This window comes from Canis lupus, chromosome 3, assembly GCF_011100685.1.
Source record: "Canis lupus familiaris isolate Mischka breed German Shepherd chromosome 3, alternate assembly UU_Cfam_GSD_1.0, whole genome shotgun sequence".
NCBI lineage: Eukaryota > Metazoa > Chordata > Mammalia > Carnivora > Canidae > Canis > Canis lupus.
Genome location: NC_049224.1, coordinates 54,518,553 through 54,533,197, shown reverse-complemented (window position 1 = coordinate 54,533,197; position 14,645 = coordinate 54,518,553). Strand labels below are relative to the sequence as shown.

At 45.4% G+C, this 14,645-nt stretch overlaps 1 protein-coding gene across 5 annotated transcripts in view; it reads right to left on the bottom strand.

Annotated features, from left to right (window-relative positions):
* ZNF592 (zinc finger protein 592) overlaps positions 1-14,645 on the bottom strand; it is a 77,899-nt gene that overhangs the window by 14,350 nt on the left and 48,904 nt on the right. For all 5 annotated transcript variants that reach the window (XM_038532911.1, XM_038532910.1, XM_038532912.1 and 2 more), the window contains one exon: positions 6,201-8,454. In XM_038532911.1, the coding sequence (XP_038388839.1) occupies positions 6,201-8,454 (2,254 nt within the window). The remainder of the gene's footprint in view (positions 1-6,200; positions 8,455-14,645) is intronic.

The following is a 14,645-nucleotide window of genomic DNA, read 5'->3' as shown; positions in this document are numbered from 1 at the left end:
GCCCAGAGGAGGTTGCTTAGAGGAAGAATCATTAGGGACGACAGGAAAAGCAAAATCCAGAACATGGAGCCTCTATAGGACATACAACCAAGGTTTCTCAAAAAGTAGACTTCAAGGGAAAAACAGAGAGAAAAAGGAAATTTATAGATTAAAAGAAGTTTAAGAGAACTTTTCACATTGCAGTGTATAGCACTTATTTGGACCCTGATTCAAGCGAGCCAACTGTAGAGAGAAATGAGACAATCAGAAATATTTGAACACTAACTTGATGATGATGATGAACACTAACATCTGACACTTGGCATTAAGCTTTGATAATAAAAAGAAATTATTGTTATTATTAATTTTGAGATGCAATGATATTATGTTCATTTTCTTGCCAAGGAAAACCTGTATATTTTACAGATACATTCTGAACTATTATAGATATGGTGACGCTGGGATCTATTTAGAAATAACCCATGAGAGGGGGAGGGATGGGTGAGAAAATATGTAAAACGGGATGGCCAGGAGTTAGTAATTGTTAAAGAAGAGTTCATTATACTATCCTGTCCACTTTTACATATGTTTAGGACATTCCATAATAAAAAGGCTTTTTTAAAAAAAAGATTACTCTAGGGGGAGCTTGGGTGGCTCAGTTAAGTGTCTGCCTTTGGCTCAGGTTGTGATATCAGGGTTGTGAGATGGAGCCCACATCATGCTCTGAGCTCAACAGGGAGTCTAAGACTCTCTTTTCCTCTCCCTCTGCCCCTCCTGCCTCAGTGCTTGCGTGCAAATGAGCTCTCTCTCTCTCAAATAAACCTTTATATACATATAATATTAAACTAGAAAAACAAAAACATTCCCTGAAAATTGAAAAATAGAAACTAAATAGCCTAACAATGTATCAAGCTGGTGACATAACCATATAGAAAGAAGACTTGTTCCCAGTGACCTTTAAAATGCAGTATTTTGACTTATACATCCTAAATGTGATCTATTCTAAGAGTAGAAAGAACTGCAAATATACCTTTGACTTTATGCAGTTATCCTAATGTTTGAAATGATATTGGTATTGATTTTCAAAATTTTGCATATATATATGCATATATATATATATATATGGTAGGAAAGCCTTAGGAACCAAGATTTTCAGTATAAAATCAGTTACATAAAAACTATAATTTTACATTTGAATACCAGCATACTCATGATTTTTCTTTTTTTTAAGGTAGGCTCTATGCCTAATGTGGGGCTCAAACAACCCCAAGATCAAGCGTTGTGTGCTCCACCGCCCCCGCTTTCTTCTTTTTAGAAACATATACTTCTAGGACACCTAAGTAGCTCAGTCGGTTAAGCATATGCCCTCAGCTCAGGTGGTGATCCCAGGATCCAGGGATCGAGTCCCATAGCTAAGCTCTCTGCTCAACAAGGAATCTGCTTCTCCCTCTCCCTCTCCCTATTTGTGCTCTTGCTCACTTGTTCTTTTTCAAATACATAAATAAAATCTTTACCAAAACAATACATATACTTCTTGGGGTCCCTGGCTGGCTCAGTCAGAAGAGCATGCAACTCTCAATCTTGGGTCATGAGTCTGAGCCCCACATTGGGTGTAGAGATGACTTAAATAAATAAAGCTTTTTCAATAAACAAATAAATACAATAAAAACATATGCTTCTTAGCTCTGGCCACTGCAAAGGCCTAGTCGCAGATACACCCAGCAAGCATCTCTGATACCCAGAACATGACATCTAAATACCATTCCTTAGGCAAGAAACCTGGCTCCTCCGAAGGATGGCCAATCGCCAAGTTTAGCACAAGAAATGTGCCCAGGACATCTTGTTGGGGCAGTAAGTGAGGAAGTTTCTCAGGCGTCATGAGTTCACGTCCAGAGGACACAGGATCCAGCTGGACGGCATTCCACAACTGAAGACAAAGCAGCCTGACCACGGAAAAGTGACTGAGCTCAACATACAAAACAGGTGAAAACCAATGAGTTCATTGTAACAGCCATAGAAAAGGCTGCCTCATACACATCAGGGTATCTAAAGACGAAGTCAAACAGACGAAACAGCAAATGACAGGTGCTGGTGGGAATGTGGAGACACTAGAACCCTTGTGCACTGTTGGCAGGAGTGTGAAATGGTGCAGCCGCTGTGGAAAACAGTGTGTGTGGGGGCTCCTCAAAAGATTAAAAATAGAGTTACCATATGATCTAGACATTCCAACTCTGTGTACATACCTGAAAGAACTGAAAGCAGGAGCTCCAAAATATATTTGTACACCATGCTCATAGCAGCGTTATTCAAGCAATACCCAAGAGGTGGAAGCAACCCAATGTCCATCAATGGAGGAATGGATAAACAAAATGTGGTACAAACATGCAATGGAATATTATTCAGCCTTAAAAAGGAAGGAAACCCTGTCACATGCTACAACATAGGTGAGCCCTGAGGACATGATGCTAAACAGAACAAACCAGTCAGTCACAAGAAACAAATACTACATGATTCCACTCATGAGGTACACTGAGTAGTCAAATTCACAGAAACAGCGAGCAGGAGGGTGGTGGCCAGGGGCAGGGGTGGGGGGGAGGGGAAACTGTTGAATGGGTATAGGGTTTCAGTTTTGCAAGATGAAAAGAGTTCTGGAAATTGATTGCACAACAGTGTGAATGTACTTAACACTACTGAACTGTACACTTTAAAAAAATGGCTAAGGTGGTAAACTTTATGCTATGTGTATTTTACCATAATTTTTTAAAATAACAGAGCCAGGCCTCTTAATACACTATTTGAGACTCAGGATATCAACTCACTACTGTAAAAACTGTTAACTAAGGGAAACAAAGTAAGTAAATATCCCATTTTCCAATATAAACTATATTTTATTTCAAGGTAACCAAATAGCCCTCATCAAAGAAGGAAAGACATTTTATACAGAACTCCAGTTAATAACTGAGAAACAAATAATAATATTACAAAACACCTTTCTTCAACTCCTAATAAAACTAGTGACTCCAGGAGCAATGATTAATGAATACTAAAATAATTAGGTGAAGGGGAACTTTACGACAAAGGGATCAGAACATCACCACCTAAATTCACTGATCATTTAGTATCATTACAAGTGAGACAATCAAGGACTCTGTACCTCTCTGAAGTCACGAAATATGAAGAACATGATACTCCCCTCTGCAAAACTGCCTATTTCTAGTCTCTATCACCAATAAAATATGGGATACTTAAGAACAAATTAATTGTATAAGGAAGCATCAGTCAAACCCATAATTTTCCTGAAAAATTGCAGAACACATGAACTAGTTTCTTCAACGAATCAATGACATGATAAAAAATAGGTTGGGAAGGGCATCTGGTGGTGGAGTAGGAAATGGTACTGTTCTAGACTGAGGAATTTAAGAGATAAACAAATGCTAACATGTGGGACACCTGGGTGGCTCAGTGGTTGAGCATCTGCCTTCGGCTCAGGGCATGATCCCAGGGTCCTGGGATCAAGTCCCGCATTGGGCTCCCCAGAGGGAGCCTTTTTCTCCCTCTGCCTATGTCTCTGCCTCTCTCTCTGTGCCTCTCATGAATAAATAAATAAAATCTTTAATAACAAAAACAAAAAACACATGCTAACATATGGTCCATGTTTGGATTCCAATTCAAAACAAGCCCAACTACAGAAAGATCATTTTTGACATGAAAGGAAAATCTAAATGTGGACTTGTCTTAGATAACATTTTTAAAAATATTTTATTTATTTATTCATGAGAGACACAGAGAGAGAGACAGAGGGCGGGGGGTGGCAGACACAGGCAGAGGGAGAAGCAGGCTCCATGCAGGGAACCTGATGTGGGACTAGATCCCAGGACTCCAGGACCACGCCCTGGGCTGAAGGCAGGCGCTAAACCGCTGAGCCACCCAGGGATCCCTGTCTTAGATAACATTAAGGAATTGTTCATTTTGTTAGAGGTGACAATGACATTAGAGCTAAATAAAAGCTTAAGACCAAGAAGAGGGATCCCTGGGTGGCGCAGCGGTTTGGCGCCTGCCTTTGGCCCAGGGCGCGATCCTGGAGACCCGGGATTGAATCCCACGTCAGGCTCCTTGCATGGAGCCTGCTTCTCCCTCTGCCTGTGTCTCTGCCTCTCTCTCTCTCTCTCTCTATCATAAATAAATAAAAATTAAAAAAAAAAAAAAAAGACCAAGAAGAAAGAGTCTCTCTATGCTGATGTCCTGCCCAGCAAGGTGGCTGGGAATGCAAGAAGGACATTCCTCCAGCCCGGGCAGGGGGAGACTCCCAGGGAGAAGCCAAAGGCCTGTGCACGCTCTCCTACAGCCCCTACACCAACCTGAGTGAAGTCTAACCCCACCCTATCCATCTATCCCTCCTGCAGCCCCTACACCAACCAGAGTGAAGCCTAACCCCACCCTATCCATCTATCCCTTCCCTCGGTATGGCCTAAAGCCTGGGTACCATCCCAGGAAACTTAAGTCCACCAGCTAGCAAGGTAAGGTTTTGATCCCAGACCTCAAGCCTGATCCTTTCCCTGAGATTCTGAGACCACATCTATCAGTGGGAGATTTTGTGAGAGATTTGAGCTGGGCTGAGAAAACCCTGACAGCCTTCCTGGGTACCCTCTCCCTTCTTGTCTGAGGGCTCTTGCCCAGCTCCCACTAGAGGAAAAGATGCAGGATGGGAGGGGTGTCAGCCGGTGAGGAACAGTGTGGAAAAACACCAAGCGTCAGACCTCCACTGACAATGCTTCTGATCACATGACCTAGAAGGAGCATTGAGCTCTGCAGGGACAGCTCTTCAGGGGACAGCAGGAAGGCTGAAGCCTCAGGGCAAAGGGCAGGGGTCACCACACTCCATCTGACTCATTGGAAGCTTGGCAAACTGAGGAGAGAAGGTGAAGATGGGAGGGGACAGCGAGCCTATGGCACCCAGGCCACCAATCTTGCCTCATGTTTCCACCCCGATGCCCCCCAGCCTCCTCAAGTGCACTTGGCACTTTCCCGCACTTCTGTTCCCTACACCTGGAACATGCTTGTCCCTCCCCCGCCCCTACATTCCCTTTGCAGGTCCCACTCAAAAGTCCCATCCATACAGCACCTGCCCTCTGCCCGGAGTCACCATGAGCAAGTCCCTGCAAGGCACTCTGTGCAGCCATGTTCACAAGCCTTTTAGCCCCAAACTTCATCTGCTTCACACTGGAGCAGCTGTGTAGCGAGCCCTGTCTCTGCTGGGCTGCAAGAGCTGACCAGGGAGCCTCCCAACACAGCGCTCACTTGGAAGGCTTTGCGCCAAGCTCATGGGCCAGCAGACTAGGAAGGACCCAGGCCTCTGCTGAACAGGAGTGAAAAGGGCTGCTCTGCTTCCCTCCCAGGCATCTGCAGCCCTGTTCAAGGAGGACAGGGGGCTCAGGGAGGGGGTGGGCTCTGGTCTCAGCTGGGTGGAAAAGAGTCCCCTGGAGGAGGAAGAAGACAGACTTCTGGAGGCATGTCAGGAGGCCTGCTTTCACAGGACCTTGCGAACACAGCCACTGACACAGAGGTGCCAATGGGTATTTTCAGCACAGACTGTCTTCAAAAAAAACAAAATTCAATCTCATCAGCGTAACCAAAAATTGGAACAAGCTGATGAGCATGGTGGCCTCCCTAGAGTGGTGGGGACACAGATGAAAGAGGTTCTGAAGGCCTGTGCCACAGCACGTGTGCCAGTCCACTCTCCTTCCTCGGTCCTACCTCGGCACTACCTCGGCCTAATGCAGTGTCCCCACAGGGAACTGCCCCGACAACACACAGTGTCGAGGGTACAGACTGAGGTGTGGGGCAGGAACGCACCTCCCCATCCCCAAACTCTCTGGGCACATGCCAAGACCGTACTGACACCTCCCAGAGACCAGCCCAGGCCAGACAAGGGGCCCTGCTCACCCAGCAGAGTGGGAGCTGAACAGAATGTGGGGCATGGCAACAGACACAGCTGGTAAATCTTCAGAGTGCCCCCCCAAGCTGGGGGCAGGACCCTTTCCCCAACCAACACCAAGCGCTACACATTCAGGAGGGTCACTAACCAGCAAGCCAGACGTCTTCTTCTAAGACTCCTAAGATGCCACCAGTGCCCCCGCACCAGGGAGCTTTCCTCCACGCTCAAGCATGGAGCTCGTGTACACCCGGGGGGCCGACAGCCATCGCAGGAAGGCTCTGCTTACCAGCCCCTCGCTCTCCTCCGCCGTCCTCTGGAAATGTGCAGCCATAGCCACGTAGTCGCGTATCTGCCTGTGACATTCGAGACACTTGATCCCGTGCCGGATGAGCCTCACGGGGTCTGGATAGAGCGGCAAAGCCGGAAGGCTTGGGCTGGCACTGCCTGACGTGAGGCCACATTTGGGGGACGATGGGGGGACTGGGACTGCAGGGGCCGGGGAGGTCCCCGGGGCCGATACAAACATCTGGTCCACAGAGATGGGCTTCACGAGCAGCTGAGAACACTGCATGACGAGCCCCTTGCTCTTGTGGTCACGGGCATGCCGGAGCAGGCTGCACTTGTTGTAGAAGAGCAGTGTCTGCGAGCACAGCGTGCACAGCACCTCGATGTGGACACTCCGCCGGCCATAGTGCTGGCTCAGGCTCTTCTCTAAGGCAAACGCATCCCCACACTCCAGGCAACAGTACCCACTGGCCGGTACGTGGATCCTGCTGTCCGCAGGTGGGCTGAGATTTGGCGCGTAGAGGGGCACGGGGTTGGAGCTGTGCAAGACCCTGTTGAAGACCTCCACAACCAGCGGGGCAGCCTTCTTCACCTGGTGGACCAGGGGCACCGACATCTGCGGCAGCTGTGGCTGGCTGCGCCTCTGTGCCGAGGACTTGGCCGTCACCGACGCGGCAACGCTGTGGGGGACGAGGTTCAGGTTGGCCAGGTGCACAGCCTTGGGCAGGAGGTTGGCAGGCGCCAGGGCAGAGGCCTGCAGCGCTGTGCTCTGCTGCTGCTTCTTGCCTGTCTGTGAGCTGGGGACAGCCCCCTTTGGAATCCGGGACCCTGAGCTGCAGCAGGGAGATGCCAAGTCAGTGGCCTTCAGTGCGCTCTCATCCCCTTTCTTGTCACCCGTGGGGCTCCCGGAATTTGTGCCTACCTCCGGAGAGTGCGCCACTGCCGGCAAGGCAGTGACCTCGTCCTCTGGCACCTCGCTTGGGGCCTCGGTAATGGCACTCCCTAGAGGTGATCCAACGGGGGACTTGCTGGGATCATCAGGGTCTGGCAGGATCCTTGTGACGGTCCGTTTGATTTCCCCTGATGATGTCTTAATGGTTTTGATTCTGACTTTGGGAATTGCTGGTGGGGAGCTGGCAGCCACCGAAGGGGAGCCTTTGCTGCTGCTGTCACTGCAGATGCTCCGAGGGCTGTCTGATGGCTTGATATTCTTTCTGGTGGCCTCCAAAGGGCTCCGGGGACTCTTTGGTGACTTGGGCATTTTGGGGCTGCCTTTGGAGCCCTCTTTCGTGGGCCCTGAGGGATCCTTTGTGTGGCCAGGCTGGTCCTCCTTGGTGACACTGGCCACTCTTTTGGCCTGCAGGGCCACCAAGGCTGCAACACAAGAGGAAAGCTTAGAATGCGCTGGCTTCAGACGCTGCCGAGGGGGGACTGATGAGCAGGTACCAAGCTCCAGGGTGAGCCCCTTAGGCTCTCCAGTACTGTTGCTGGGGTGGCTGTTGAATTCCAGAGCTTCCCCAAAGAATCGACTGGCATCCAGCTCCTTGTGAGGCTCCCCCACCTTCTGCCCACCTCTTTCATGCTCTCCCAATGGCAGAGGCTCTGGCTTGGGCTCCTTCTTACAGAAGTGATCAAACATGTGGAGCTCTGGGACTGGAAACTTAGCCAGAGCCTCCAGGACTGGGCCCCCCACAGGCCCACACCCAGGAGGGGGTGGGAAATAACCGTCTGAGTGCTTGGGCTTCATTCCAAACCCATTATCTTTGATGGCATCCTCAGGTTCTGGGCTGGAGATTGGACTGAACTGGTTAAAGGTCGGTAACGGCTCTGACTTGGAAGGTTCTAGCTTGCCAGAGAAACTCCTGGTACTGTCTCCATTCATGAAAGTGGAATCAAACTTCCCACAGTTGTGGCCCAGGCTGTGGGGATCTGGAGGCAGGTCCGAGCCCCGGAAACCATTGTGTAGGAGGCTGGGAGCAATGTGGTCTTTCTCCGCTTCAAATGACTCCTGGCGGCTGGTGTTCTTGACAATGACACTCACAGCCGGCACATCTGAGGATGAACCTGAGTGAGACAAGGACACACTCTCATCCATACACATGCCTGGAGGTTTGAGGGGACTCTCATTCTCCTCACTGGGGGTCTGGATGGCCTCCTTGGCATCAAGGCTGGTGGGGTCTGGGATGTCAAAGGCAGCCAGAAGGTCATCGAAATCTGGAGTTTTCATATCCCCCATGGCTGGATGCTGGCAAGGGCTACAACAGAAACAGAACAGAATCAGTGATCTCTAGGATCCCACTGGACTCCATCCAGCATCATCTTCATCACACTGTCACACATGCACACAGCCAGGATGCACACAGGCAAACCCCCAGATTCTGGGAAATCACACACCTGGGCTTTTACCCCAACAGGTTTCCAAAATGCTGGGGTATTGGGGGAGGGGTGGAAAGAGAAGTTTATATACAGTGACGCCTGGCCAGACCTAAGCATCAATACCTGGAAATTCCTGGCTGGTTCCATAGCCAAAAAGAGAGAGCACTCATACCACACTCCCTCAATTTCTCAGGGACTATTATCATCCCCTAACCACATGCACTAGTGAAAAATCAATCATTGAGACAGACAAAAGAAAGAAAGAAAGAAAGAGAGAGAGAGAGAGAGAGAAAGAAAGAGAGAGAGAGAAAGAAAAGAAAGAAAGAAAGAAAGAAAGAAGAAAGAAAGAAAGAAAGAAGAAAGAAAAGAAAGAAAAGAAAAGAAAAGAAAAGAAAGAAAAGAAAAGAAAAGAAAAAAGAAAAGAAAAGAAAGAAAACGAACGAACCATGGCTCAGCATCTCTTTTCTTTGGAAAACTTCTGATTCATAGATGAGACATGGCTATAACTTCTGCTAATTAAACTCCTAATATTAAATCATTAATTTTGTCATTTTGGTTTCTTGCTGCTACATGAATTCAATCAAATCCAAGATGATTTGCTATTGCCAGGATTAATGTTAACTGTCTCATAAATAAACTCCAGCAAATTATATCATCTCCTAGGCCTTTTTTTTTCTCCCTAGTCAGTGTCTGCTTGATTCCTTTTCATCTACAACTGTGATTGGCTGGCAAACAGACAGCTAAACATGAGGGGCAGAGTGACTCTCAAGTGCCACACGGTCATCAAATGGGCCAGGGAATAGTGTCAGGGAAGCCCCAAATTTTATTTCAACTTAATACAAAAGAAAGGAAACCCCAGCTGTTTCCTTCATGCTCCAGAGAAGGAGAACTATAGCAGTCCTGGGATAGGGGACTAGGAAAGAGGCCTCCTGTCAGGAAATCACTGTCACATTCACATTCAGATGAAATATGGAGCTAGCTGGCTCCAACCTGCTGGAAAGAGGAAGAAAAACCCCACCAACTCCCTTGCTCAGCCCACGGATCCAGCATCTTCTTCGGCATCCCAGAGCCTCACTCACTTGCCTATTTCTTACACCACACTTATACTGAAAACCTGTCTGGATATAGAATGACACGACTCTTTCAGAAAGCAGCACTGTGGCTGCACAGAACCAAACATGGTAAATCCTTGGGTCCAGGAAGCCTAAGGCTTATCCTAAGAACAAAAATTCCCAAAAGCTATATACAGAAGGACATACCCTTATTAAAACAACACAAAAGACAGAGACACACACACTAAGAATCTAAATGTCCAAGAAAAGGGATTGATTAAATAATTGATAGACTAGGGGATCCCTGGGTGGCTCAGCGGTTTGGCTGGCGCCTGCCTTTGGCCCAGGGCGCAATCCTGGAGTCCCAGGATCAAGTCCCGTGTCGGGCTCCCGGCATGGAGCCTGCTTCTCCCTCTGCCTGTGTCTCTGCCTCTCTCTCTCTCTATGTCTATCATGAATAAATAAGTAAATAAATAAATAAATCTTAAAAAAATAATAATAATTGATAGGATTTTTAATGGCTACATAATAGTCTAATTATGACATTTACACAGCAACATGGAAAATTACTTAAAGTGCTAGGGCTCCTGGCTGACTCTTGTCAGTGGGGGATGTGACTCTTGATTCAAGGTTGGGAGTTCCAGCCCTATGCTGGGGGTAGAGATTACTTAAGAAAAATCTTTTTTTAAAAAAATCACTTATAGGGGATCCCTGGGTGGCTCAGCGGTTTGGCGCCTGCCTTTGGCCCAGGGCATGATCCTGGAGTCCCGGGATCAAGTCCCACATCAGTCTCCCTGCATGGAGCCTGTTTCTCCCTCTGCCTGTGTCTCTGCCTCTCTCTGTGTGTCTCTCATGAATAAATAAACAAAAATCCAAAAAAAAAAAAAAAAGAGAAAAAAAATCACTTACAGTGCTAAGTTAAAAAAATATGAAAAATGTCAGACTATAACAATGTAAAGCTAAATATGTATTTGAACCAAAATTAAAAGAAAGAGAAAAATAATGATGCAGGGTGGTGGGATTACTGGTGGTTATTTTTTCAAAACTCTTTTTGTGGTGACAGATTGCTTTTATAATTTTAAAAGGGGTAAATAAAGGGGGAAAAAACCCACTTAGGGAAAGGTCGCCTGGGTGGCTCAGTCAGTTGAACTTAGTTTAACTCTTAATTTCAGCTGAGGTCATGATCTCAGTCTCCTGGGATCCAGCCCTGCATTCATTGGGCTCCGCACTCAGAGGGGAGTCTGCTTGAGGATTCTTTCTCCCTCTCCCCACTCATGTTCTCTCTCAAACAAATAAATCTCTTAAAAAAAAAAAACCCACAGGGAAGCAGGTGGCATAGCAGAGATATATCTATCACCACCCGTGGGATCAACAAGTTTGTAGGGTTGGTTTCTTGCTCCGTCCCAACTCCCCAAAAAACACATCTGCCTGCTGAAGAGTTCTCATAGAAAATGAAAAATATCTCCTAATGGGAATATATCTAATTATGGTAGATAATAATAAAGTGAAATACCAATTATCTAAACTAAATACAATTGGCAGGATATCTCTTTGAAATGAGATGTAAAGTTCCTGGACACAAATAACTGTCCCCTGGAATAGGAGCTCATAATCAAGGGGAATATTCTGGCTATTGGTGAGAGCACTAATATCCCAAAACCAAGTAAACCACTAGATAGGTGGATCCTAACTTTAAGGAAATGCCTCTGTGATATATGCTGGGTAAGTTTGTTTCTTTCCCTCCCCCCCCCCCCCCCACCCCACACACACTGTTTTTTACCATCTAGGGGAAAAAAAAAAAAGATTGAGGGAAATAGGCAGAGTAGATTGGTCTTTTTAAGGAGCTGAAAAAACATGTGAGGGAAGAGAGGCAGTAGTTGGTGGTATGTGCAAGGATTAGTGGGGAACCTACTACTGTCCAACGTGAAGTCACAGGAGCTTAGAGTAGAGAGATATTACATCAGAAGAAAGTAATGCTCTCCACACAGGGAAATCTCAGGGATTGTCTGAGAATGGTCAGAGATAAGGTAAGGTATGTTTTTGTAAGGAAATTCAGAGCAGGGATATAGTGTAACAGCTTAATATCGGCAGCAGGAAAATCTTTATAACCTTTGGATCTTAAATACCAAAGCTGACGCTTTTAAAAGCCAAAGATCAAGTCCTGTTTTCTGTTTACTCATAGTAAGGAAGACCAAAAACAGCAGCAAACAATAGACATGAACAAGGGACTTTTGGTGTATCTGTTTGTATGTCTTCAAAACTTGCTCTAAAGTATCACACTGCTTATAGGTAGAAAAGTGAAATTAATCAAAATGTACCCTGTTATAAAAGCAAAGAAAGAAACTATAAAGAAAAAGACTACCAATAATAAGTTCTAGTCGTCAAAAACCTGCCAGCACAAGTTAGCAGGCAAACAACAAACTGACAGGAATATCTGCAAGGAGACAGTTACCATCATTAATGTCTTTACTATAGAAAAAGCTTTTATGAAGCAGTAAGTCCAAGATAAGCAGCCCACTAGGAAAATAAGCAAAGGTACTGAGCACACAATTTAGAAAAGAAACAAAAGTGGGCAGCAAATACATAAAAACACAGTTGCTACCTCTCAAGGAATTAGAGAAATACAATTTAAACAATGAGAAGCCATTTGGGGCTTACCAAATTGACCAAGATTTTCAAAAAGTAACTCCTGGTGTTGGTGAAGATGTGGTCAAGTAAGCATTTCATTTCCTTCTGTTTTTTGTTTTTGTTTTAGGTAGGCTACACACCTAAAACTCACAACCCTGAGATCAAGACCTGAGCGGAGATCAAGAGTGGACACTTAACCTACTGAGTCACCCAGGCACCCCTGATAAAACCTATTTTAACATCAATTTAGCAATGCATACATGAGGCCCAATAATTCCACTTATAGAAATTTATCCTAATATAGATGCATGTGACAAAGATAATCACTGCATACTTATTTATAGCAAACTTCCTTCATAACAAAAAATGAGACACAACCAAAGTCCCAAGAGAAAATTGGTTCAATAAATTATGGTATAGGGGATCCCTGGGTGGCGCAGCGGTTTGGCGCCTGCCTTTGGCCCAGGGCGCAATCCTGGAGACCCGGGATGGGCTCCCGGTGCATGGAGCCTCCTTCTCCCTCTGCCTGTGTCTCTGCCTCTCTCTCTCTCTCTCTCTGTGACTATCATAAATAAATAAATAAAAATTTAAAAAAAATAAATTATGGTATATTAACACAATTAAATAATAGGCATCATTATAATACAATATTTACAGCTATGAGAAATGCTCCTGATACAAAGTGGGAAGGGAAGGATACTGTAATGTATATATATATAGTAAAATCTCTATTTAAAACAAAAATTTTTATTATATACAGTGTTTATGAAAAGGGCTAGAACATTCTAAAATCTTAAAAGTATCTCAACAGATGAGATTATTTTCTTTCATCTGCATTTTCAAATTATTTATTCAAACTATTTAAGTTATACTGCTTACATAATTTTATTAAATTATATTTTTAATACACAAAAAGAAGAAGAAATTAGGAAGCTTTTTACACAGGACTCCAAAAATCACTAATATAAAATTCTTGAAGCACATCTGGCATGACTCAGCAGATGACTGTCAGCTAGAAAATCAGTGAACTAAAGTTAACTGAAATAAAAAGTGTAGTCAAAATAAAAAGCTTCAGCCTGCCAGTGTCTGCAACCTGTTGTAGGCTGGGAAGCACAGACCTCACACAGCTGCTGGTTTAGGCAGGGACAGCATTTGGGACCAGAGCCTGGGTATGGCCTCTACCCCATGTCCACAAATACCAGCCTAGAAACCTGGCTCACCCTGCAGAGCACACAGCAGGGTGCACTCCGAAGCATCTGAACAGACCAGATCAGGCCTGGTGAGCTCACCAAGTGATCTAGAGTGGCCTAGTCAATAGGCAAGGCAGGCTCACCAGTTCTCTGTGGCCTAGGCTAACCATGGTACAACATGAGCCACCCTCATGGGGATAAGGAGCAATTCCATGACTGTTGAGAGTGACACCGTACTCTTTCTAGGTAAGTTTCTCTTCAGGGAAGATATAAAAACTTAAAAATATATAGATATCCCTATTTTTTTATTACAGGATCTACTACTTGCCCAAGAAATTTTATCAAACACTTAAGTAAACATATCAACAGATGAAGGAGAAGGAACACCTTAATTCTAAAAAGACTTTATCACAAAAAAAAAAAAAAAAGACTTTATCAGGCCTGATTAGCCTATTAGAATTCTTTGAGGGGGTAGAAACAATATGATTATGGCAGAACTAGTAAGAATCTCCACAGACTCTAAATGTTTAAATTCCACCAAAAAATAATTTTAAAAAACTGAAACCTGGGTGAATGTATGTTGTATGTATGTGTGAGTGTGATTGTCATTTATGAAGAACCACGAGGAGTGGAGTTCTGAACCCATGGACCAGGTCTGGACTCGAGCTTAATACTTCCATAAATTGTAGTTCCCAACCCATAAGAATACCCAACTTCATATACACATATGTGGTCCCAGTGACCAGCCATTAAAAACACCACTACTAACTCACTCAGTTGAGAGTCCCACTTTTTTTTTTTTTAAAGATTTTGTATTGGGGGAATCCCTCGGTGGCTCAGTGGTTTAGCGCCTGCCTTTGGCCCAGGGCGTGATCCTGGAGTCCCCGGATCGAGTTCCACGTTGGGCTCCCGGCATGGAGCCCGCTTCTCCCTCTGCCTGTGTCTCTGCCTCTCTCTCTCTCATGAATAAATAAATTAAATATTTAAAAAAGTAAAAAATAAAAAAATAAAGATTTTGTATTTATTTATTCATAGAGACACAGAGAGAGAATGAGAGGCAGAGACACAGGCAGAGGGAGAAGCAGGCTCCATGCAGAGAGCCTGACGTGGGACTCGATCCAGGGTCTCCAGGATCACGCCCTGAGCTGCAGGCGGCGCTAAACCGCTGCGCCACCGGGGCTGCCCGAGAGTCCCACTCTT